Below are 25,676 nucleotides of genomic sequence, written 5' to 3' on the forward strand. Positions count from 1 at the left end.
TAGCAATTTATAACTGCCAGCAGCCCAAGGGTGCCTTAAAGGGTAATGGCACGTATGTGTGTAATTCTTCTAACCCCCGGCAAGCTTTTCCCCCCATGTACATACACACTTCTATTCCTGATAATATGAGATGGGGGGGGGGGGGGATGCTCTACATGGTTGGGGTCTGGAAAACAAGGGCCCGGAGACTTTGCGGCAATAAATTGGATTGAACTGAAGGTCGGCTCTTTGTTACCTTGGAGAAGTTATTATGGAGCAGTAAGCTGGAGGATGTACAGGGCAAGGGTGAGCCTGGAGGATGTGCAGGGCAAGGGTGAGCCTGGAGGATGTGCAGGGCAAGGGTGAGCCTGGAGGATGTGCAGGGCAAGGGTGAGCCTGGAGGATGTGTGCAGGGCAAGGGTGAGCCTGGAGGATGTGCGCAGGGCAAGGGTGAGCCTGGAGGATGTGCAGGGCAAGGGTGAGCCTGGAAGATGTGCAGGGCAAGGGTGAGCCTGGAAGATGTGCAGGGCAAGGGTGAGCCTGGAGGATGTGCAGGGCAAGGGTGAGCCTGGAGGATGTGCGCAGGGCAAGGGTGAGCCTGGAGGATGTGCAGGGCAAGGGTGAGCCTGGAGGATGTGCGCAGGGCAAGGGTGAGCCTGGAGGATGTGCGCAGGGCAAGGGTGAGCCTGGAGGATGTGCGCAGGGCAAGGGTGAGCCTGGAGGATGTGCAGGGCAAGGGTGAGCCTGGAAGATGTGCAGGGCAAGGGTGAGCCTGGAAGATGTGCAGGGCAAGGGTGAGCCTGGAGGATGTGCAGGGCAAGGGTGAGCCTGGAAGATGTGCAGGGCAAGGGTGAGCCTGGAAGATGTGCAGGGCAAGGGTGAGCCTGGAGGATGTGCAGGGCAAGGGTGAGCCTGGAGGATGTGTAGGGCAAGGGTGAGCCTTGCTGGATGGGTACAGGCTTTCCTTAAATGCGAAACTACGGGGAAACCACTAAATATACCAAAAAATCGTATATACAGGAGCTGGTTTACCTGCCAAGGGATTGGCATTTCTGTCCATCCAGTTCTGAGATTTATAAAGCTCGGCCAGATAGCAGAAGAAGCCTGCTGACCTGACTTTTCTCTGCTGCAGTTAGGTCACTTCCCCGCCTCCTTCCTGTGATTGGATTGTGAAGGAGCTGCAAAAGACTAATGAGTTCACCTCTCTGCTCTCTCCTTCTGTCAGCATGTTCTTTGGCAATACATAGACATGCAAGGGGGCATTTGTGTTACTGCGCACCGACCATACAGCTGGAGGGGTCTGTGTCTGTGCGTTTTCAGTTTAGTGAGTAAAATAAGTATTTGATCTCCAAGCAAAACATGAATTAGTAGTTGGTGGAGAAACCCTTGTTGGGAAGCACAGAGGTCAGGCGTTTCTTGTAGTTGGCCTCCAGGTTCGCACACATCTCAGGAGGGATTTTGTCCCACTCCTCTATGTAGATCCTCTCCAAGTCAATAAGGTTTGGCGACTCGAACCTTCAGCTCCCTCCACATATTTTTGACTGGCTAGGCCACTCCAGGACCTTATTGTGCTTTTTCTTGAGCTACTCCTTTGTTGCCTTGGCCATGTAGTTGGTGACCAGGTTTGCACACATCTCAGGAGGGATTTCGGTCCACTCTTCTTTACAGATCTTCTCTAAATCCCTAAAGTTTCTTGGTTGTCGCTTGGCAACTCGAAGTTTACATTTTCTATAGGATTAAGATCTTGAGCTCTTGAACTTCGGGACCCTAATGTGCTTCTTCTTGAGTCACTCCTTTGTTGCCTTGGCGGTATGTTTTGGGTCATTGTCATGCTGGAAGACCCATCCATGACCCAACTTCAGTGTTCTGGCTGAGGGAAGAAGGTTCTCATCCAAGATTTTACAATATATGGCTCCATCCATTGGCCCCTCAAAGCTGCAAAGGTGGCCTCTACCTTTAGCAGAGAAACAGCCCCAAAGCATCATGTTTCCGCCTCCGTGCTTAACTGTAGGGATGGTGACTGTAGGGATAGAGACTGTAGAGCTGGTGACTGTTGGGATAGAGACTGTAGAGATGGTGACTGTAGAGATGGTGACTGTAGGGATGGTGACTGTAGGGATAGTGACTGTAGGGATGGTGACTGTAGAAATAGAGACTGTAGAGATGGTGACTGTAGGGATAGAGACTGTAGAGATGGTGACTGTAGAGATGGTGACTGTAGGGATGGTGACTGTAGGGATGGCGACTGTAGGGATGGTGACTGTAGGGATGGTGACTGTAGGGATAGAGACTGTAGAGATGGTGACTGTAGGGATGGTGACTGTAGGGATGGAGACTGTAGAGATGGTGACTGTAGAGATGGTGACTGTAGAGATGGTGACTGTAGAGATGGTGACTGTAGAGATGGTGACTGTAGGGATGGAGACTGTAGAGATGGTGACTGTAGAGATGGTGACTGTAGAGATGGTGACTGTAGAGATGGTGACTGTAGAGATGGTGACTGTAGAGATGGTGACTGTAGGGATAGAGACTGTAGGGACGGTGACTGTAGGGACGGTGACTGTAGGCATAGAGACTGTAGAGATGGTGACTGTAGGGATGGTGACTGTAGGCATGGTGACTGTAGGGATGGTGACTGTAGGGATGGCGACTGTAGGGATGGTGACTGTAGGGATAGAGACTGTAGAGATGGTGACTTTAGGGATGGTGACTGTAGGGATGGAGACTGTAGGGATGGTGACTGAAGGGATGGTGACTGTAGGGATGGTGACTGTAGGGATGGTGACTGTAGGGATGGTGACTGTAGGGAAGGTGACTGTAGGGAAGGTGACTGTAGGGATGGTGACTGTAGGGATGGTGACTGTAGGGATGGCGACTGTAGGGATGGTGACTGTAGGGATAGAGACTGTAGAGATGGTGACTTTAGGGATGGTGACTGTAGGGATGGAGACTGTAGGGATGGTGACTGTAGGGATGGTGACTGTAGGGACGGTGACTGTAGGGACGGTGACTGTAGGGACGGTGACTGTAGGGATGGTGTTCTTAGGGTCATAGTCGGCATTTTTCTTCCTCCAAACACTGCGAGACGAGTTGATGCCAAAGAGCTCAATTTTGGTCTCATCTGACCACAGCACTTTCTCCCAATCCTTCTCTGAATCATTTAGATGTTCATTGGCAAACCTCAGACGTTCCTGTACATGTGCCTTCTTGAGAAGGAGGACCTTGCGGGCGCTTCAGGATTTCAATCCATGGCGGCATTTTGTGTTACCAATGGTTTGTTGGTCCCAACTACCTTGAGATCATTCACAAGCACCTCCCGTGTAGTTCTGGGCTGATCCCTCACTTTTCTCATGATCATCCTCACCCCATGTGGTGCAATCCTTCATGGAGCCCTAAACCTCGAGCGATTGATGGGTATTTTGTATTTCTTCCATTTGCGAATAATCACTCCAACAGTTGTCTCTTTCTCACCAAGCTTCTTGCTGATGGTCTTGTAGCCATTCCAGCCTTGTGCAGGTCTACAATCTTGTCACTGCGCTCGAATTCATCCCAAAGGTGTTCTAATGCATTGAGGTGCAGGCAAGTCAAGTTCCTCCACCCCAAACTCGCTCACCCATGTCTTTATGGACCTTGCTTTGTACACTGGTGTGCAGTCATGTTGGAACAGGGAGGGGCCATCCCCAAACTCTTCCCACAATGTTGGGAGCATGAAATTGTCCAGAATATCTTGGTATGCTGACGCCTTAAGAGTTCCCTTCACTGGAACTAAGGGGCCAAGCCCAACCCTTGAAAAGCAACCCCCACACCATAATCCCCCCCCTCCACCAAATTATTTGGACCAGTGTGCAAAGCAAGGCACACATGAAGGAGGGTTCTTGGTTTCTTTATAAGGCTTGTACATTGCATAGTAATGGGGGTTGGGAACCCGTTCAGAATGTAAAACAGGAACCTTGAGTTATACTTTAGGCCAGTCTCAGCCTTTTTTTTTTTTTTTTTTGTAGCTGGACCCTTTAAAGGTATTCAAAATCTCCAGGCACCCCAGTCTAAAATGGGGCCTCCATCACATCAGGAGCCCCCCTTATTCACATTAGAGTCCTTGGCCCCACCCCTTCCACATCAGAGTCCTCAATCTCCCCTCCACATCTGAGTCCTCAGTCCCCCCTTCCATATCAGAGTTCTCAACCCCCCCTCCACATCATAGTCCTCAGTTCCCCCTTCCATATCGGAATCCACATCCCCCTCTTTCATATCAGAGTCCTCAGTTCAACCTTTTATATCACATTCCTCAGCCCCCACTTCTATATAAGAGTTCTCAGTTCCCCCTCCATATCAGAGTCCTCAGTTCCCCCCTCCACATCATAGTCCTCAGTTCCCCCTTCCATATCAGAATCCTCATCCCACTCTTTCATATCAGAGTCCTCAGTTCCCCTTTTATATCACATTCCTCTGCCCCCCCCTTCCATATAAGAGTTCTCAGTTCCCCCTTCCATATCAGAGTCCTCAGTTCCCCCCTCCATATCACAGTCCCCAGTTCCCCCCTCCATATCAGAGTCCTCAGTTCCCTCTTCCATATCAAAATCCTCCTTCCCCTCTTTCATATCAGAGTCCTCAATTCCTCCTTCCACATCAAACCCAACCCCTGAAAAACAACCCCACACCATAATCCCCCCTCCACCAAATGATTTGGACCAGTGCACAAAGCAAGGTCCATAAAGACATGGATGAGCGAGTTTGGGGTGGAGTCCTAACCCCAACCCGATAGAACACCTTTGGGATGAATTTGACCGGAGACTGCGAGCCAGGCTTTCTTGTACATCTCAGAAAATTAGAATATTATATAATACCAATAAAAAAAAGGTTTTTAATGCAGAAATGTTGTCTTAGTGAAAAGTCTGTCCATGTACAGTATAGGATGCACTCAATACTTGGTCGGGGCTCCTTTTGCATGAATTACTGCATCAATGCGGTGTGGCATGGAGGCGATCAGCCTGTGGCATTGCTAGGGTGTTATGGAAGCCCAGGTTGCTTTGATAGCTGTCATCTGCTGGTGTTGGCCCACTGTGTTTTATCAACTCCAAAGTCAGCGCAGCCCTCTAGCAGGAAATTCTAGAGCAACTTCATGCTTCCCTCTGCTGACCAGCTTTATGGAGATGCTGATTTCATTCTCCAGCAGGACTTGGCCCCGCCCACACTGCCAAAACTACCAATACCTGGTCACATGATCATGGTATCACTGTGCTTGGTTGGCCAGCAAAGTCAACTGACCTAAACCCAATAGAGAATCTGTGGGGTATTATCAGGAGGAAGATGAGAGACGCCAGACCCAACAATGCAGAGGAGCTGAAGGCTGATATCAAAGCAACCTGGGCTTCCATAACACCTCAGCAGTGCCACAGGCTGATCACCTCCATGCCACACCGCATTGATGCAGTAATTCATGCAAAAGGAGCCCCGGCCAAGTATTGAGTGCATCCTATATACTGTACATGGACAGACTTCTCACTAAGACAACATTTCTGTATTAAAAATCCTTTTTTTTTTAAATTAGTCTTGTAATATTCACATTTTCTGAGATACTGATTTTTGGGGTGTCACTCGCTGTAAGCCATAATCATCAAAATTAAAAGAAAGAAATGCTTGAAATATATCACTCTGTGTAACATCTATATAAAATATAGGAGTTTCACTTTTTTAATTGAATTACTGAAATAAAATAACTTCTTGATGATATTTTAATTTTTTTGAGATGCACCTGTATATATACAGTGTGTGTATATACTGTGTGTGTGTATATATATATATATATATATATATATATATATATATATATGTATATATATATATATATAATTTATTTTTAAATATATATATATATATATATATATATATATATATATATATATATATATATATATATATATATATATGTGTTTATGATAAATATCAATATATATATATATCTATACATAATTAAAAAATATATATATATATTTATATTTATTATATGCATATGATAAATATATATCTATATATAATTTTTTAAAATATATATTTATTATATATATATATATATATATATATATATATATATATATATGATAAATATATGTATATATATATACATATATTTATCATATATATATGTATATATATATATATATATATATATATATATATATATATATATGATAAATATAAATATAATATATATATATATATATATATATATATATATATATATATATATATATATATATATATATATATATATATAATATCATTTTTTTATATATATATTTATTTGCACACACTACACACTTCATCAGTATTCTTGTTTCTTTATCTCATGTTCTCATTCTTCAATTTCTGACAATTTTTGCACAAATTGTTTCCAACTGTCACTTAGCCTGCAAATAGGTGACCTTGGGTCAGATTTGATCCGTCTAAACAAGGCAAGGTCTGTTGTTCACAGTTATGGTTGACGTTTTGTAATTGGCCAAGGCCTTTACAGGAAAACAATTTTGGAAAGTCTAGAAGCGGCTTTATATTAAAGGCGGACTCCTCCGTAAAATAGTGTCCTTTTTGAATGCCACATTACGACAGGTACACTTTAATTCTTGCATATAGACGGACAATAGAAGACAGGAAGGTCTCCCATGGTCAGGAACACAACACAAATATTTTCGGGACCAAATATGTCACTCGGCCTTATGAAGGTTCCAGTCCCGGCTTGACGTTAATTCTTTATTAGATCTCAGAAGCCAAGTGTAAGTAAAGTATGAAATGGGCATTCTCAGGTCTTCCAAGATTGGTAATAAAACTCCCATAACTGGAGTTTATGAGGCGTGTAATATGCCTGATGCAAATATTATGGCTTCCTTAACGCCAAAGCCAACTTTCTCAGGCCAGAGCTTCGTTCTACCAGGAGATGCGGGAATTATATATTATTCCTCTATAACTATCATTTTATTAGTTTGGCTGTTGAGGATATCATTAGAATTTCTTTTTCTGTTTTAATTTTGCTGTAACAATTCTATTGGCTGTTGGCAGTTTATATCTACAGAGAGGAGGAGGTAGGGAGGTAGGGTGACAATCTTAGGGGGTCGCTTTGGTAGGAATGGCAGAAGTTAGGTTCTGGTGGTCTAGCTTGGGCCGGCTATCTGGCAGTTCTGATATTTACAATGAGGACTGATTTATAAAACAGTATTTTTTGGCTGCTGTTGTAGGTAATCTTCTCTAAAGCTGACCTTCAGTCCCCCCTCCAACGTCACCATATTGGTTCCTGCACAGATATGCCAAAGGGCTCTGCTTAGCCTTCGAATCCTGGTAGAGTCCTTTGGCACATTTGCACGCATGGAGGTGATTTCCCATGTATTCGCATAGATAGTGAATGCTTGGGACTTCAATAATAGTTGTGTTTGCCCATGTGCGTAAAACCCTGTGTGTGATGGTCAGAAACCCCTCATCTGCTAAGCTGGTGCCTTGCTCAGGACCTGAAGCCCTGCGGGACCTCTGTGCACGCACTGTGGGAAGAGGGGAATGGCTACAATAGCAGTCAGAAGGGATTCCTTCATCCATGTTGTTAAGTGTGGATAAGAGAATCAACTCACTCACAGGGGCTCACTTAGTGCTCCAAGAGGTTGGTTCGGGAAAGACTGCCAAAATCTAGCCGTTAATCTGCCGGTCTGCACCCCCATGGGGGGTGGGGGGAGTCAGGGTTTCCTGTCGGGTTTCCCTATGGGGTTTGGAACCAGTGTTAATTTCATCTACTAAAATTTTTCGAGAAGGCCCTGAGGGACCTCTGTGCACGCACCATAGGAAGAGGGGAATGGCTACAATAGCGTCAGTAGGGATGCACTGATCCGAAATTAGGATCGGATATCGGCGCTGATACTGCCAAAATAGCTGGATCAGTAAAATGAACCGATCCATGGGCCGATCCGGTTTTGCTGAGTCCCGGCTCAGCTGTCCCTTACTTGCACGGAGCCGCTACTTCCTTTATAGGTCCGGCTCACAGGCGGAGTGATATCAGATGAATACTATTTTTTTTACATTGTCATTGTTTTTTCTTTTTTTTTTTTTATTTTTTAGCATAGACATTGGTAAGATAGTAATGAAGCATACATTTTATTATTTATTTATTTTATAAACTTTTTTTTTTTTTTTTTTAGCAAAGACATTGGTGCCAACATCTGTCAACTTTCAGGAGTCTCAGCTAGGACCTGCGGTAAGTATATTCCTGTACATGACTTGCTGCCATGTGATTGGCTGATTAGCAATTTGTGTTACCATTGAAAAGGTGTACCTAATAAAGTGTCCGGTGAGTATATTTATTAGTACTTTCAATTAAATAGATTTTAAACAATAAAAAAACATGCCATAAATCAAAGACTAATTAACACAAAGGGCACAGTATAGGGGGATCAGTTGGGCACAGTACTGGGATAAAGAGGGCACAGTACAGGGGGATCAGGAGGGCACAGTACTGGGGGATCAGCTGGGCACAGTACTGGGATCAAGAGGGCACAGTACTTGGGAATTAGGAGGGCACAATTCTGAGATCAAGAGGGCACAGTACTGGGGGATCAGGAGGGTACAATACTGGGATCAGGTGGGCACAGTACTGGGATCAAGAGGGCACAGTACTTGGGAATTAGGAGGGCACAATTCTGAGATCAAGAGGGCACAGTACTGGGGGATCAGGAGGGTACAATACTGGGATCAGGTGGGCACAGTACTGGGATAAAGAGGGCACAATACAGGGGGATCAAGAGGGTACAATACTTGGATCAGGAGGGCACAGTACTGGGGGATCAGGTGGGCACAGTACTGGGATCAAGAGGTCACAGTATTGGGGGATCAGGAGGTCACAGTACTGGGATCAAGAGGTCACAGTATTGGGGGATCAGGTGGGCACAGTACTGGGATCAAGAGGGCACAGTACTGGGGGATCAGGAGGGCACAATACTGGGATCAGGAGGGCACAGTACAGGGGGCTCAGGAGGGCACAATACTGGGATCAGGAGGGTACTGTACAGGGGGCTCAGGAGGGCACAATACAGGGGGATCAGGAGGGCACAATACTGGGATCAGGAGGGCACAGTACAGGGGGCTCAGGAGGGCACAATACTGGGATCAAGAGAGCACAGTACAGGGGGATCAGGAGGGCACAGTACAGGGGGATCAGGAGGGCACAATACTGGGATCAGGAGGGCACAGTACAGGGGGCTCAGGAGGGCACAATACTGGGATCAAGAGAGCACAGTACAGGGGAATCAGGTGGGCACAGTACAGGGGGATCAGGTAGGCACAATACTGGGATCAGGAGAGCACAATACTGGGGGATCAGGTAGGCACAATACTGGGATCAAGCAGGCACAGTACTGGGGGATCAGAAGGGCACAATACAGGGATCAAGAGGTCACAGTACAGGGGGATCAGATGAGCACAGTAAACTGGGATCAGGAGGGCACAATACCACAATACTGGGTTCAAGAGGGCACAGTACAGGTTCTGGGACAGCTTGTTAAAAAGCCTGACTGTCCCAGCAAATCCAGGGATAAGTTGGCAGGTATGATGTAATGGAAGATTTTCATGGGGCCTCCATGCACATGGGGCCGCTGGGCAGTGCCCATGAATTAAGATGGTCCTGGAAGCTTTTATTATACCTGAATGATGATACAATATCCTACTGCTCCTACAATGTCCTCCAATAAATGGAAAATTGGACCAACCTGACTGATAATGATAACACATGGCCAGTGGAAGCTCCTATTTCTGAGCTGTATGGAGGCAGATTCATATTTGAAGCTATGATGGAGGTTTATTCTTTTCCATGGTTCCGGAGATCTTCCGGTTCCTCCTGTGCCTAGTGCCGGTAATGTGGTTTTCCCCCATGTGATATCTCTAACAAGCCCACGTAGAAGATGTGAGAAGCGGCACTGGACTATGCTGACGTGTTGATTTTGACCTTTCACATAACCCGCTAAGATAGAAATGTTTTCTTTTCACTGTAGCTGTCCATATCCCAGCTGACCGCATCGTTCCGCTATCCAACCATCAGTCACTCATCGAAAACACCTCTACAGCAAGTCCCCAGCCAGCTCCTACCTTCACCAATGGCCTTTCATCCGTCTCACGCGGTAAGCCTTCTTTTCTTAACATTTTGCATTTCCAGCACTGAAAATACGAGCCGTGCTGAGAAGACGCACAGCTGCTGCATTACCAGTAGATGATGCCATTCGAGTGCATTTGGGTTTTTAACCCCCCCTTCGCGCCTAAGGCTAAAACAAATCTTAACCACTTGCCAACCGCCAGCAGTACATATACTGCGGCAGGTTGGCTCTGTCCCGCAAAACGATGTAACTGTACATCACTTCACTGGACCGTCGCTGGGGGAGCGCAAGTGCCCCCATTCGCCACAGGGGGAGCCGATTAGCGTGTCCGGTGGCCGCGATTGCTCCCCGTGGAGACAGAACATTGTAAACAGGGCAGACCGCTGTAATGTCAGTGATGAACACAGGGATCTTCTTATTTAGGAACACAGGTCTCTGAGTTCATGCAGAAAGCCCATCCCCCACACAGAAAACACCCCCTAGGGACACATTTAAAGCGGAGTTCCAGCCTTTTCTGTGTTCATTAAAAGTCAGCAGCTACAAAAAGTGTAGCTGTTGACTTTTAATAAACACACACTCACCTGTCCCACGGTCCAGCGATGCGGCCGCCCGAAGCCTCGATCCTCTCCCTCTGGTCTCGGCGGCGCCGGCATCAATGGTGTGGGCACCCGGCTGTGACAGCTTGCGGCTTCCCAGCCGGGTACGCACTGCGCATGCGCGAGTTGCGCTGTGCGTCTTGATTGGCCGGCAATCTTCCGGGACCTCTGACATGTCCCAGAAGATTGCAGGGAGGGAGGAGGAGAGGAGAACTTCCGCTCAGGGCGCTGTGTCGCTCCGAGCGGAGGTGGGAGCGGGTACCTGTCAAAACTAGGTACCCGGTCCCCCCCCCCCCAAAAATTACATGCCAAATGTGGCATGTCAGGGGGTTAGGACTACCTAAAGGGGAAGTTCCACTTTTGGGTGGAATTCCGCCAAACCCTTTGATCGCCCCCTGGTGTTAACTCCCTGCCAGTGTCATTAGTACAGTGACAGTGCATATTTTTAGCACTGATTACTGTAGTAATGTCACTGGTCCCCCCAAAAGTGTCAAAAATTGTCAGTTAAGTGTCAGATCTGTCCGCCGCAATGTCGCAGTGCACATCGCGAGCGCTGCCCGTGAAGAGAGAACAGCGGTCTGCTGTTGTAAACACAGCAGACTGTTGTTCTCTCAGGAATCAGCACAAAGCTCCTGTTTGCCTCCTATTAAGGATCACAGGTCTCTGTTGATATTACAAGCCCAACGCCCACCTAGTAAGAAAACACCCCCTAGGCTCACACTTAACCCTTTGATCGCCCACTGTGTTAACCCCTTCCCTGCCAGTGTCATTAGTACAGTGACAGTGCATATGTTTAGCACTGATTACTGTAGCAATGTCACTGATCCCCCCCAAAAGTGTCAAAAATTGTCAGTTAGGGGTCCGATCTGTCCGCCGCAATGTCGCAGTCCCGCTAAAAATCGCTGATCGCCGCCATTACTAGGAAAAAAAAATGACATAAATCTTTCCCCTTGTTAGTAGATGCGATAACCTTTGCGCAAACCAATCAAAATACACTTATTGGGATTTTTTTTACCAAAAATATGTAGCAGAATACAAATTGATTTTTAATTTTTTTTTTGGGAATGTTATATATCAGAAATTGAAAAATATTGTTTTTTTTTTTTTTCAGAATTGTCGCTCTTTTTTTGTTTATAGCTCAAAAAATAAAAATCGCAGAGGTGATGAAATACCACCAAAAAGAAAGCTCTGTTTGTGGGAAAAAAAGGACATCAATTTTATTTGGGTACGGCGTTGCACGACCGCGCAATTGTCAGTTAAATTAAAGCAGTGCCGAATCACAAAAAAATGGCCTGGTCATTAAGGGGGGTAAATCTTCCATTGCAGGAGTGGGTAATGCCTAAGCACAATTTTGCAACTTTGACATGTATTAGTAGAACTGTTCATATCATCCCAACTACTTTGTGCATCCAGGTGGATTATACCGCATTTTTTTCAGATTGAGCTTTCATTTGGTGGTAAATGGTAATGGATATCTCCTGAATTGTTTTTATTATCAAAGGAAAACTGGCCCAAAATAGTAAAAAAATATATATATTTTTGATTTAGCTGTATATTTCTTGCTACTTCCACAATCTACCATCAGAGAACAACCCAAAATAAATTCTCCTGCTGCTAATGGTCATAACAATACCACATATACTATATTTTCAAAAGTATTGGGACATCTGCCTTTACATGCACATGATCTTTAATAGCATGATGGTCAGCATCGGTCAACCCACTTCTTCCGAGCTAGGGTCATCCCGGACCAGCCCCCACTCCTCTGAGCTAGGGTCATCCCGGACCAGCCCCCACTCCTCTGAGCTAGGGTCATCCCGGACCAGCCCCCACTCCTCTGAGCTAGGGTCATCCCGGACCAGCCCCCAACCTGTGATTGGGTGGTAAAGAACAAGCAGTACAATTAGGTCTGGTTCACACTGATGGGGTTTCAGTATTTTCAGTTATTGCTAAAAGTATTGGGACGCCTGCCTTTTACATGTACATGATCTTTAATGGCATGATGGTCAGCATCGGTCAACCCACTTCCTCCGAGCTAGGGTCATCCCGGACCAGCCCCCCAACCTGTGATTGGATGGTAAAGAAGAAGCAGTAGATTTAGACCTGGTTCACACTGATGCGATTTCAGATATACACTACATTACCAAAAGTATTGGGACGCCTGCCTTTACACACACATGAACTTTAATTGCATCCCAGTCTTAGTCCGTAGGGTTCAATATTGAGTTGGCCCACCCTTTACAGCTATAACAGCTTCAACTCTTCTAGAAAGGCTGTCCACAAGGTTTAGGAGTGTGTCTATGGGAATGTTTGACCATTCTTCCAGAAGGGCATTTGTCAGATCAGGCACTGATGTTGGATGAGAAGGCCTGGCATTCCAGTCTCTGCTCTAATTCATCCCAAAGGTGTTCTACCGGGTTGAGGTGCAGGCCAGTCAAGTTCCTCCACCCCATAATCACTCATCCCTGTCTTTATGGACCTTGCTTTGTGCACCAGCTCTGTACATCAGCAATGGACAGCTCTGTACATCAGCAATGGACAGCTCTGTACATCAGCACCGGACAGCTCCGTACATCAGCTCCGTACAGCTCCGTATATCAGCAACAGACAGCTCCGTACATCAGCTCCGGACAGCTCCGTACATCAGCACCGGACAGCTCTGTACATCAGCACTGGACAGCTCTGTACATCAGCACCGGACAGCTCTGTACATCAGCACTGGACAGCTCCGGACAGCTCTGTACATCAGCACTGGACAGCTCCGTACATCAGCACTGGACAGCTCCGTACATCAGCACTGGACAGCCCTGCACATGTCAGTAAAATCATCTCACCACTGGATAGGCTGGGATTTTTTTTAGTGTGTAGTTGGGGTAGATTTTATTGGCTGGCTATTTGTGTCATAGAAGACAGCAGGAGAGCGGTGCAGGTAACTGGCCGGTAAGTGGTTAATGTGAAGCTCTCCTTTGGCTAATGAGCGTGCAGCGTTTTCCTGAGAACCTGCCGACCTTCTGCTTTGTTCTGCTGTCCCGGGGCTGAGCTGACTACACAGGAGGAGATTAGCATCCCGCACCCGCCATTAAGCAGCCTGAAAGGTTTCTCTGGTAGAATTTACGCTCTTCCCGTGACAGCTGAATTATTTATTTACATACGACAACAACTAATGGTACATTAGAAATTCACCGGCGTGTGCGCTCAGTCTATAGCTTCCAGCTCATTGACCTTCACTCTTCACCGTCCAATCTACTGCGCTATACACTCCACCTAATGCCTCCTACAATGAATAATTACACTCCGCACTTTATACACCCAACAGCGGCCTCATCTCCTTCCAAGAAACTCTTCAAACTCATTCTTTCCTTACTTCTTTTATTTTATTATTCCTCTTGTTTTTCCTTTTCTGTTTTACTCTCCTCTTTTGTTTTTTTCCGTTATTCACCTTTTCACACTCCTCTCCTCATTCATCCCTTCCTATTTCCTTTCTTGTCCTCTTTTCTTTCCTTTCCTCTTCTCTTTCTTCCCCTTTGCATTTTCCTCCCTTTCCTCTGTCCTATCCTCCTCTCTTTGTTCTCCTTTCTTCTCATGTCTTTTTTTCTGTGTGCCTTTCTTATTCCCTTTCTTCTTCTCTTCTCTCTGCTTCTTTTTTCCCCTCTCCTCTTTACACTTTAATCTCTTTTCCTCTCCACCTTCCTTTTCTCATCTCTTTTACTATCACTATTCTTCCACTCCTTTATCCCCTCCCCTCTATGCTTGTTCTTTTTATCCTGTTCTCTTATCTCCTCCGCTCCTCTCCTCTTTTTCTTCTCCTTTCATCTCCTCTTTTTTCCGCTCCTCTCCTCTTTTTTTTCTCCACTCCACCATGCTTTTCTCTCCCCTCCCTCTCCTGTCCTCTCTCTTTTTATTTTCCTCTGCTCTCCTCTCTTTTCTTTTTCCTCCCCTCCCCTTTCCTCTCCTCTCTCTTTCCTCTTTTTTCCTCTCCTCTCCTCTTTCATTTTCTCTACTCTCCCCTCTCTTCTCCCTTCTCCTCTCTTCTTCCCTCTACTCTACCCTTCTTTTTTTTTCTCTTCTCTTCTCTCGGCTCCTCTTTCCCCTCTCCTCTCCCCCTTACATTTTCCTTTCTGCCTTCCTTATCTCATCTTTTCTCTTTCCTCTCCTTTACTATCACCTTTCTTCTCCTCTTTGATCTCCTCCCCTCTACGCGTTTTTTTTTCTCCTCTATTTTTATGTCCTCCTCTCCTCTTTTTATTCTCCTCTCCTCTTTTTATTCTTCTCTTCCCTTTCCCCTCTCCTCTTTCTTCTCTTTTCCGCCTTCCTTTTATCACTCCTCCCATCCCCTCTCCTCTCTTCTCTCCTTTTTCTTGTCCCTTCTCCTCTCCCTTTTCATTTTCCTCACTTCTCTCCTCTCCTTTCTGCCTTACTTTTCTTTTCTCCCCTCTTTCCTTTCCTCTACTCTCCCCCCTCTTTTCTTCTTCCCTCTCCTCTTCTCTTTTGTTCTTTCCTCTCCTCTGTTCTTCTTTTTACAGTTTTTTTCCCTAGTCTCCTTCTTTTCCTCTTTCCTCTCTTTTTTTCTTCTCTCCCTTTTTTTCATCTTCCTTTACTTTTTCTTATCCTCCGTTTTTTTCCCCCCTCATTCCTCTCATCTACCCTTCCCACTCCTCTCCTGTTTCTTTTCCCCATTCTTCTCCTATTTCCTGTCCTCTCTTCTTTTTCCTCTTGTGTTTTTCTCCTCTTTTTTTCTCTTCCCATCTTTCTTCTTTCATTACTCTAATCTCTTCTTATGTTTTCCTCTCCTGTTGCCTCTTCTCTACTCTCCCTTCTCCTCTTTTTGCTTTTCTCTTCATTACTCTCCTTTTTCTGTTTCCTCTCTTTCTTTTATTCTCTCCGCTCTTCTTTCCTTTTCCCTCTTTCTTCTATTTACTCTCACCTTTCTTATCCTCCATTCTCCACTCTGTTCTCTCTCCTCCGTACATTTTCCTTCTCACGTTAACTCTCCTCTCTTCTCATGTTTCCTCTCCTCTTTTATCTCATGTTTCATCGCCTCTCTTCTCATGTTTCCTTTCCTCTCCTCTTTCTTCTCATGTTTCTTCTTCTCTTTCCTTTCATGTTTCCCCTCCTCTTTCTTCTCGTTTTTCCTCTCCTCTTTCTTCTCATGTTTCCTCTCCTCTCTTTTCACGTTTCCTCTCCTCTTTCTTCTCATGTCTCATGTTTCCTCTCCTCTCTTTTCATATTTGCTCTCCTCTCTTCTCATGTTTCCTCTCCTCTTTCTTCTCGTGTTTCCTCTCCTCTCTGTTCATGTTTCCTCTCCTCTCTTCTCCTGTTTCTTCTCTCGTCTCATGTTTCCTCTCCTCTTTCTTCTCCTGTTTCCTCTCCTCACTTCTCATGTTTCCTCTCCTCTCTTCTCGTGTTTTCTCTCCTCTTTCTTCTCATGTTTCCTCTCCTCTTTCTTTTCATGTTTCCTCTCCTCTTTCTTCTCATGTTTCCTCTCCTCTTTCTTCTCATGTTTCCTCTTCTCACTTCTCATGTTTCCTCTCCTCTCTTCTCGTGTTTCCTCTCCTCTTTCTTCTCATGTTTCCACTCCTCTTTCTTCTCATGTTTCCTCTCCTCTTTCTTTTCATGTTTCCTCTCCTCTTTCTTTTCATGTTTCCTCTCCTCTTTTTTTCTTTTCTTGGTCTCCTCTCTTTTTCTGTCTCTCTGTAATATCCTTTCTTCATCTTCTCCTTTTTTCATTTCTGTTCTTTTTTTTCTTTCTTCCCTCTTTCCCCGGGTCTTTATATCTGATCCTCATCTCCCCCCCTTCCCTGGGCCTTTATATCTGATCCTCATCTCTCCCCCTTCCCCGGGTCTTTATATCAGATCCTCATCTCTCCCCCTTCCCCCGGGTCTTTATATCTGATCCTCATCTCTCCCCCTTCCCCGGGTCTTTATATCAGATCCTCATCTCTCCCCCTTTCCTGGGTCTTTATATCTGATCCTCATCTCCCCCCTTCCCCGGGTCTTTATATCTGATCCTCATCTCTCCCCCTTCCCCGGGTCTTTATATCTGATCCTCATCTCTCCCACTTTCCCTGGGTCTTTATATCTGATCTTCATCTCTCCCCCTTCCCCGGGTCTTTATATCTAATCCTCATCTCTCCCCCTTTCCCCGGGTCTTTATATCTAATCCTCATCTCCCCCCTTCCCCGTGTCTTTATATCTGATCCTCATCTCTCCCCCTTCCCCAGGTCTTTATATCAAATCCTCATCTCTCCCCCTTCCCCGGGTCTTTATATCTGATCCTCATCTCTCCCCCTTCCCCCGGGTCTTTATATCTGATCCTCATCTCCCCCTTCCCCCGGGTCTTTATATCTGATCCTCATCTCTCCCCCTTCCCCCGGGTCTTTATATCTGATCCTCATCTCTCCCCCTTCCCCCGGGTCTTTATATCTGATCCTCATCTCTCCCCCTTCCCCCGGGTCTTTATATCTGATCCTCATCTCTCCCCCTTCCCCGGGTCTTTAGATCTGATCCTCATCCTTATATCTGATCCTCATCTCCCCCCTTCCCCTGGTCTTTAGATCTGATCCTCATCTCTCCCCCTTCCCCTGGTCTTTAGATCTGATCCTCATCCCCCCCTTCCCCGGGTCTTTATATCAGATCCTCATCTCTCCCCCTTCCCTGGGTCTTTATATCTGATCCTCATCTCTCCCCCTTCCCCTGGCCTTTAGATCTGATCCTCATCTCCCCCCTTCCCCTGGTCTTTAGATCTGATCCTCATCTCTCCCCCTTCCTGGATCTTTAAATCTGATCCTCATCTCTCCCCCTTCCCCCAGGTCTTTATATCTGATCCTCATCTCTCCCCCTTCCCCCAGGTCTTTATATCTGATCCTCATCTCTCCCCCTTACCCCGGGTCTTTATATCTGATCCTCCTCTCTCCCCCATCCCCGGGTCTTTATATCTGATCCTCATCTCCCCCCCTTTCCCAGGGTCTTTAGATCTGCATTTGTTCCTCATCTCTTTCTCTGTATATTTCTCAGTACAATACAGTAATGCTTATCATTGCCTCGGATGTGTTGGAATCTCCTGCTGATTTGCAATTAGGTTTGTTTAAGAAATGTGATTGGTCCTGTCAGCCCGTAGCTCCATGTTTGCACCCCGTTACATCCTGCAGATTTTACAAAGTATCAGAAATTGTTCTAAAATGCTCGCATGGTGCTTCTCTGTTGCCGTTTTTTTCTTCAGAAAAGACAGGTTAGCCTGTCCGCTGCACCTCACTTACCATGGCAACCAGACTTCAGTGAGCGATGTGGAATGTTGGTTGCTAGGGTAGGACAGGTGAACGCCGTGGAATGTTCAGGATCCCGCAGGCAACTGCTAAATAACCTTCATGATCCGCACATTGGGAGATCTCAGAACTGCTGCCTACAAGAACACGGAAAATACGTATTCAAAATGGCGGCATCCAGGCTTTAACCGCTCGCTGACCGATGCATGTCTAAAAAACGTCCTGTCAGCAGGTGGTTATACCAGGATCATGGTTACAGCTGCAACCATAATCAGACTTTTTGCAGTTGGCAATTGGCTGACTTGTAAAAATGATTACTTTTGCAAGAGTCTGAGACAGATTTCCCTAGAGGGGATGGAGGAACATCCATTCCTTTCATCTCTGTGAAAACTGAACCAGGAAACAACGATGATTTCATCACTTCCAGTTTAGGATCTCTCGTTTCCTTGCTGTTACAGTCAGGGAAGCTGCTAACCAAGTATGATGTGTGCTTGGTTAGCTGCTTTGGAGGGCAGGGGAGGCATTAATGGTCTAAAACAGCGTTTCTCAACCTTTTTTCAGTCAAGGCACCCATTAAAAAATATGGACAATCTTAAGGCACCCTTTAAAAATTATGAACAGTCTCGAGGCACCCTTTAAAAATTATGAACAGTCTCGAGGCACCCTTTAAAAATTATGAACAGTCTCGAGGCACCCTTTAAAAATTATGGACAGTCTCGAGGCACCTCATTCTAAAATGTTAAAGCTATTCTAGTTTTACATAATGCAGCAACATCCACAAGACTAAGCAGGACACCCAAAGTTAGAGGTGATTTATTCTACCTAAGCAAATATACTTTTGCAAACTGGAGGGGCAGAGGAGGGTCAATGGGATGCTATGCAGACAACTGACATGCTCCTTATCAACTGATGACGCCATTGGTCGTTAGGACGCTGGCAGCTAGAAGGTTGTAACTAGAACCTTCAGGGCCCCGGTGCAAGAATCCGTGAAAGGCCCCACGGACTCCTGGCCGGGGCCCTTCCCTTTAAGCCTGGGGCTCTTCCCACTGATCCTGGGGCCCTTTACTCTCGTTTATTATGGTCCTGTAGCGGGGCTCTTTCACAAGTTCTGCAGCGGGCCCCCTTCCTGCCATCTTGGGGCCTCCCCACGGTGGTGGAATGCCAGGGCCCGGTTGCAAGTGTGACCTTTGCGATCATAAAAAGTTCACCCACTGGTGTCAGTAGTTTTTATTTTTTGGTATTTTAATTGTATTATTTTTTATCTTTTTATTTTATTTTTTTACAATGTCACTGACTATGACTCTGTCCATTCAGAAAAGGAAGAAGCTGGTAAATTACATATTTACCGACCCCTTCCTAGTTCTCTATTGTGACCCATCCCCTGCAGCAGCCAGCAGGAGAGGGGAGGGAGCACAGTGTGGTGGGGTACCCTGGTTGAAAAAGGCTGATCTAAAAGGCCGCTGATGTCTCTATAAGGAGTATCTGGGGTGTGGTGGGCTTACTCTTTTTACTAATAAGAAGTACCTGCCACCTTCCCAAAGCTATCACAAGGGGGCTTGTTCGCCCACCTGTGATAGCAATAAAACATGAAAAAAATAAATAAAGTATAAAAAAATGAAAATAAAATACAAGCCCACATCCAAAAAAGTTGGGACACTGTACAAATTGTGAGTAAAAAAGGAATGGACTTATTTACAAATCTCATAAACTTATATTTTATTCACAATATAATATAGAATCTATGCTGGGAAAGGTATCCCAAAGGGGGAAACCCACAGCTAGAACCTGAGGTGCACAGGTAGGTGCTGGGGTAAGAAAGCAAGAGAGGGACAAAGGGGGGGGGGGGGGGGAGGGGAGGGGGGGGGGGGGGGTTGTGGGGTTCCCTCTTCCAACCCCACAACCCCCCCCCCCCCTCCCCTCCCCCCCCCCCCCCCCTTTGTCCCTCTCTTGCTTTCTTACCCCAGCACCTACCTGTGCACCTCAGGTTCTAGCTGTGGGTTTCCCCCTTTGGGATACCTTTCCCAGCATAGATTCTATACAGATTAGGGATGTGGTACCCTTTACTTACAACCTTATAAAACAAACACACTTTTTCAACAATATAATATAGATAACATATCAAATGTTGAAAGTGAGACATTTTGAAATGTCAGCCAAATATTGTCTCATTTTGGATTTCATGAGAGCTAAACATTCCAAAAAAGTTGGGACAGGTAGCAATAAGAGGCCGGAAAAGTTAAATGTACATATAAGGAACAGCTGGAGGACCAATTTGCAACTTATTAGGTCAATTTGCAACATTATTGGGCATAAAAAGAGCCTCTCAGAGTGGCAGTGTCTCTCAGAAGTCAAGATGGGCAGAGGATCACCAATTCCCCCAATGCTGCGGTGAAAAATAGTGGAGCAATATCAGAAAGGAGTTTCTCAGAGAAAAATTGCAAAGAGTTTGGAGTTATCATCATCTACAGTGCATAATATCATCCAAAGATTCAGAGAATCTGGAACAATCTGCACGTGTGTACGGGGCATTAGGGTCAAGGCCAGAAAACTATACTGGATGGCGGTGATCTTCGGGCCCTTAGACGGCACTGCATCACATACAGGAATGCTACTGTAATGGAAATCACAACATGGGCTCAGAAATACTTCCAGAAAACATTGTCGGTGAACACAATCCACCGTGCCATTCGCCATTACCGGCTAAACTCTATAGGCCAAAAAAGAAGCCAAATCTAAACATGATCCAGAAGCGCAGGCGTTTTCTCTGGGCCAAGGCTCATTTATAATGGTCTGTGGAAAAGTGGAAAACTGTTCTGTGGTCAGACGAATCAAAATTTAAAGTTCTTTGTAGAAAACTGGGACGCCATGTCATCCGGACTAAAGAGGACAAGGACAACCCAAGTTGTTATCAGCACTGATGGTATGGGGTTGCATGAGTGCGTGTGGCATGGGCAGCTTACACATCTGGAAAGGCACCATCAATGCTGAAAGGTATATCCAAGTTCTAGAACAACATATGCTCCCATCCAGATGTCGTCTCTTTCAGGGAAGACCTTGCATTTTCCAACATGACAATGCCAGACCACATACTGCATCAATTACAACATCATGGCTGCGTAGAAGAAGGATCCGGGTACTGAAATGGCCAGCCTGCAGTCCAGACCTTTCACCCATAGAAAACATTTGGCGCATCATAAAGAGGAAGATGGGACAAAGAAGACCTAAGACAGTTGAGCAACTAGAAGCCTGTATTAGAGAAGAATGGGACAACATTCCTATTCCTAAACTTCAGCAACTTGTCTCCTCAGTCCCCAGACGTTTGCAGACTGTTATAAAAAGAAGAGGGGAGGCCACACAGTGGTAAACATGGCCTTGTCCCAACTTTTTTGAGATGTGTTGATGCCATGAAATTTAAAAACAACTTATTTTTCTCTTAAAATGATAAATTTTCTCAGTTTAAACATTTGATATGTCATCTATGTTGTATTCTAAATAAAATATGGAAATTTGAAACTTCCACATCATTGCATTCTGTTTTTATTCACAATTTGTACAGTGTCCCAACTTTTTTGGAATCGGGTTTGTAAATAAAAATAATTAAAATAAATTGAAAGCACCTCTGTCCCCCACACAAATGCAAATGGTTGTGGAGGTGTAGCACGCATATGTAAACGGTGATTGCACCACACATGTGAGGTATCACTTGACTTATCACGAATGTCGCAGTGGAAGCAATAATTCTAGGGCAATCATCAGAGGCGTAACTAGAACCTTCAGGGCCACAGTGCAAGAAACCATGAAGGGCCCCCTGGACCCCTGGCCGTGGCCCTTCCCTTCAAGCCTGGGGCTCTTCCCACTGATCCTGGGGCCCTTTACTCTCATTGTGGGGCCCTTTATTACGGTCCCGCAGCCGGACCCTTTCACAAGTTCTGCAGTGGGCCCTCTTCCTGCCATCTTGGTTTGAGTAGTTTTTATTTTTTGGTATTTTAATTGTATTATATTTTTATCATTTTATTTTATTTTTTTACAATGTCACTGACTATGACTCTGTCCATTCAGAAAAGGAAGGAGCTGGTAAATTACATATTTACCGACCCCTTCCTGGTTCTCTATTGTGACACATCCCCTGCTGCAGCCGGCAGGAGAGGGGAGGGAGCACAGTGTGGGGAGGGGGGGGGGGACCAGGGGAGCACACAGGGGCCCAGAGACAGCAGAACAGAAGTGAACTGGATAGGAGGAGTAGCGGGGGCACCATACAGAGGAACCAATCTCCTCCATTCTCCTCCTGCAGCTACAGGAAGAAAAAGGAGGACAGTGATTTCTCTACATGCTGCCCCCGCTGCCCCTCCTATCCAGGTGTACAGGGGAGCTGCACAGCCCCCTGGAGCATGAGGCCCAGTTGCAATTGCAACCCATGCAACCCCTGTAGTTACGCCCCAGGCCATAATTCATGCCAAGCACAATTATATACCCAAATTTTCAGTAAAATATAAAATATGAGGTTGTGCCGATTAAATGCATACCAAACATGTAAAGGCCTAAAATAGCGCGCACCAGCGAAATGGCAACAAACTTGGATACCCTATATTTTCCATAGGTGGTGCTTTAGAAGCCTCTACAGGTCATCAGTTAACTGTGAATATTGGGCCTAGAATGATTGATCTCATTCCGGTGTGTGCGGTAATATATACAGAGGGGAAAATAAGTATTTGATCCCCTGCAGATTGTGTAGGTTTGCCCACTTACAAAGCAATGAAGGGTCTATAATTTGTTTTATCTTTGGTGTATTTTATATGATAGAGACAGAATATCTACCAAAAATCCAGAAAAACACATGATACAAATGGTATAATTGGAGTTGCAGTTCAGGGAGTAAAATAAGTATTTGATCCCCTTAGTAGTTGGTGGAGAAGCCCTTGTTGGCAAGCACAGAGGTCAGACATTTCTTGTAGTTGGTGACCAGGTTTGCACACATCTCAGGAGGGATTTTGGTCCACTCTTCTTTACAGATCTTCTCTAAATCCTTAGGGTTTCTTGGCTGTCACATGGCAATTCAAAGTTTCAGCTCCCTCCATACATTTTCTATAGGATTAATGTCTGGAGACTGGCTAGGCCACTCCATGACCTTAATGTGCTTCTTCATGAGCCACTCCTTTTGTTGCCTTGGCGGTATGATGCTGGAAGACCCATCCATGACCCAACTTCAGTGTTCTGGCTGAGGGAAGAAGGTTCTCAGCCAAGATTTTACAATACATGGCCCCGTCCATTGGCCCCCCCAGTGTGGCAAAGTCGGTCTGCTACAAGGGAAAGTGACACCTGAAACCATAGGTGACATTATACACCGCACATCCCGGTTCTTTGCAGCTAGGGGAGATCAGAGAATGGACTTTTAGGGGTCAGTGAAAGTGATTGGGTGGCATAAAGTCAACATTTTGCTTTTGAAACATACACATACTGTAGCAGCCAGGAGTATGCGTAAACCCCCCAACATTGCAACAATAGCAGTAAAGGGGTTATAACAAGCAGCTTAGTCTACAGTCCTCACTGGTGTTGTTCCCTGCAGTAATGTCTTTCCACCACTAGGTGTCTTCAAGGTTCGTTCAACGACATCCAGTGAGTACAGGGCATCACAGCCCCGCCCCCTTCTAAGTCAGACCCATAGATCTAATAGTATACCTCAGGCTCCCTGCCTATTGGAGGGCTTTGGGGAGCAGTGGGCGTGTCAGACATCTGTGAAGAGACCACTACTTCCAGGCAGAGATCAATGGGCTTTCTCTACACCTTGCTGGCAGGGACAGGCCTTTCTACTCAGGCTGTGGCTGTGTTCTAAAAAATCAAATGATCTGTAAGACACTTGCACATTTGATGCATCTGGAATACATTTGGCTGATTTAACCACTTGCCTACAGGGCACATGCACCCCCTTCCTGCCCAGGCCAATTTTCAGCTTTCAGCGCTGTCTCACTTTGAATGACGATTGCGCGGTCATGCTACACTGTACCCATATGACATTTTTATCATTTTTTTTCAAACAAATAGAGCTTTCTTTTGGTGGTATTTAATCACTACTGGGGTTTTTATTTTTTGCTGAACAAACAAAAAAAGCCAGAAAATGTTGAAAAAAACAAAAAACAGTTTTTATAGTTTGTTATAAAATTTTGCAAACAGGTAATTTTTCTCCTTCATTGATGTGCGCTGATGAGGCGGCACTGGTAGGCTGCACTGCTGGGCACTGATAGGCTGCACTAATGGCCTGCACTGATGGGCACTGATAGGCTGCACTGCTGGGCACTGATAGGCTGCACTAATGGGCACTGAGAGGCTGCACTGCTGGGCACTGATAGGCTGCACTAATGGGAACTGAGAGGCTGCACTGATGGGCACTGATAGGCGACACTGATGGGCACTGATAAGGTGGCACTGATAAGGCAGCACTGATGGGCAATGATGGGCAGCACTGAAGGGCACTGGTAGGTGGTGCTGAAGGGCACTAATAGGCGGCACTCATGGGCACTGATTGGCATTAATAGGTGGCACTGATGGATGGCACTGATGGGCAATGATAGGCACTGGTAGGGGACACATGATGGGGCACTGATAGGTGGCACTGGTGAGCACTGATGGGTGACACTGGTAGGTGGTGCTGGTGGGCAGTGGTAGGTGACACTGGTGGGCACTGGGGGCACAAATATTCCTTCCCCTCTTCGGGACCTCTGACAGCAGCCGGCAATCATTGTTTTTCTTTTCCTCGTACTGACAGTGTGAGGAGAACACAACAGCTGATCGCCGGCTACTGTTTACTTTACATGACATTGGCTGACAGCTGATCAGGTGGTAAGGGGGCGGGGTCGCCCCCGATGTCCGATCAGGTGAGTCTCATGGACTCGCCGTTTACAAAGTAAGCCAGGCACGCTCTGCAGGGAGCGCGCAGGCCGCTCGTTGCCAAGAGGACGTCAGTGTACGCCCTCCCGGCAATTCAGGTCCACGCTGTAGCCATCATTCGGCTATAGTGCGGACATCAAGTAGTTAAACTGCAGGTTTATTTGGCCTTTTATTTTTATTTATTTGTATTATTATTTTATTTAATATTTTTAGCCTAAGAGTCGGTTCACACTATGGCGACACGACTTCAGGGCGACTTGAACAAGTCGCCGTGCACCGCGACTTCGGCGCGGCTTGCACTGACTTCACATAATGGAAGTCAATGCAAGTCGCTCCGACTTCTGCCAAAAGTAGTGCAGGAACCTTTTTCTAAGTCGGAGCGACTTGAGTCGCTCCTATTAGAACGGTTGCCATTGCACAGAATGGAGCACGACTTGTCAGGCGACCAAGTCGCCTGACAAGTCGGAGTAGTGTGAACCGGCACTGAGATTAACTCCACTTTCGTGGGAAAGTAAAAAATTTGGAAATAAAAAAAATATAATATAATGTAAACAATTTTATACAATTTTTTACAAAGTCATATTGTAACTGAATGTTATTAAAAATGCCCTTTCCTTTCAATCTGCAGCCACTGTATATTTCTGTAAAATGCAATATGGCCACCTGGAGGCGCTCTGTACACAGATGGTATACAGAGCGCCCCCCCCCTCCCCCCCAGAAATATAATTTCTTCCTTGTGTGATTGGCTCACTGATTTTCCCAGAAGTCTGCACTTAGATACAAGTCAGATTTTGGGCATCCCCTGCAACAGAAATGTAATTTTTGGTGAGATACTCACAAAG

At 45.8% G+C, this 25,676-nt stretch overlaps 1 protein-coding gene across 1 annotated transcript in view; it reads left to right on the forward strand.

Annotated features, from left to right (window-relative positions):
- The window catches only part of LOC309568384 (nephrocystin-4-like), a 350,057-nt gene that overhangs the window by 183,506 nt on the left and 140,875 nt on the right, over positions 1 to 25,676 (forward strand). Inside the window, exons 10-11 of the mRNA XM_082274044.1 lie at positions 8,151 to 8,206; positions 9,996 to 10,121. Coding sequence (XP_082130170.1) covers positions 8,151 to 8,206; positions 9,996 to 10,121 — 182 coding nt within the window. The remainder of the gene's footprint in view (positions 1 to 8,150; positions 8,207 to 9,995; positions 10,122 to 25,676) is intronic.

Source organism: Pelophylax lessonae (genome assembly GCF_965119305.1).
Source record: "Pelophylax lessonae genome assembly, chromosome: 12".
NCBI classification, from domain to species: Eukaryota; Metazoa; Chordata; class Amphibia; order Anura; family Ranidae; genus Pelophylax; species Pelophylax lessonae.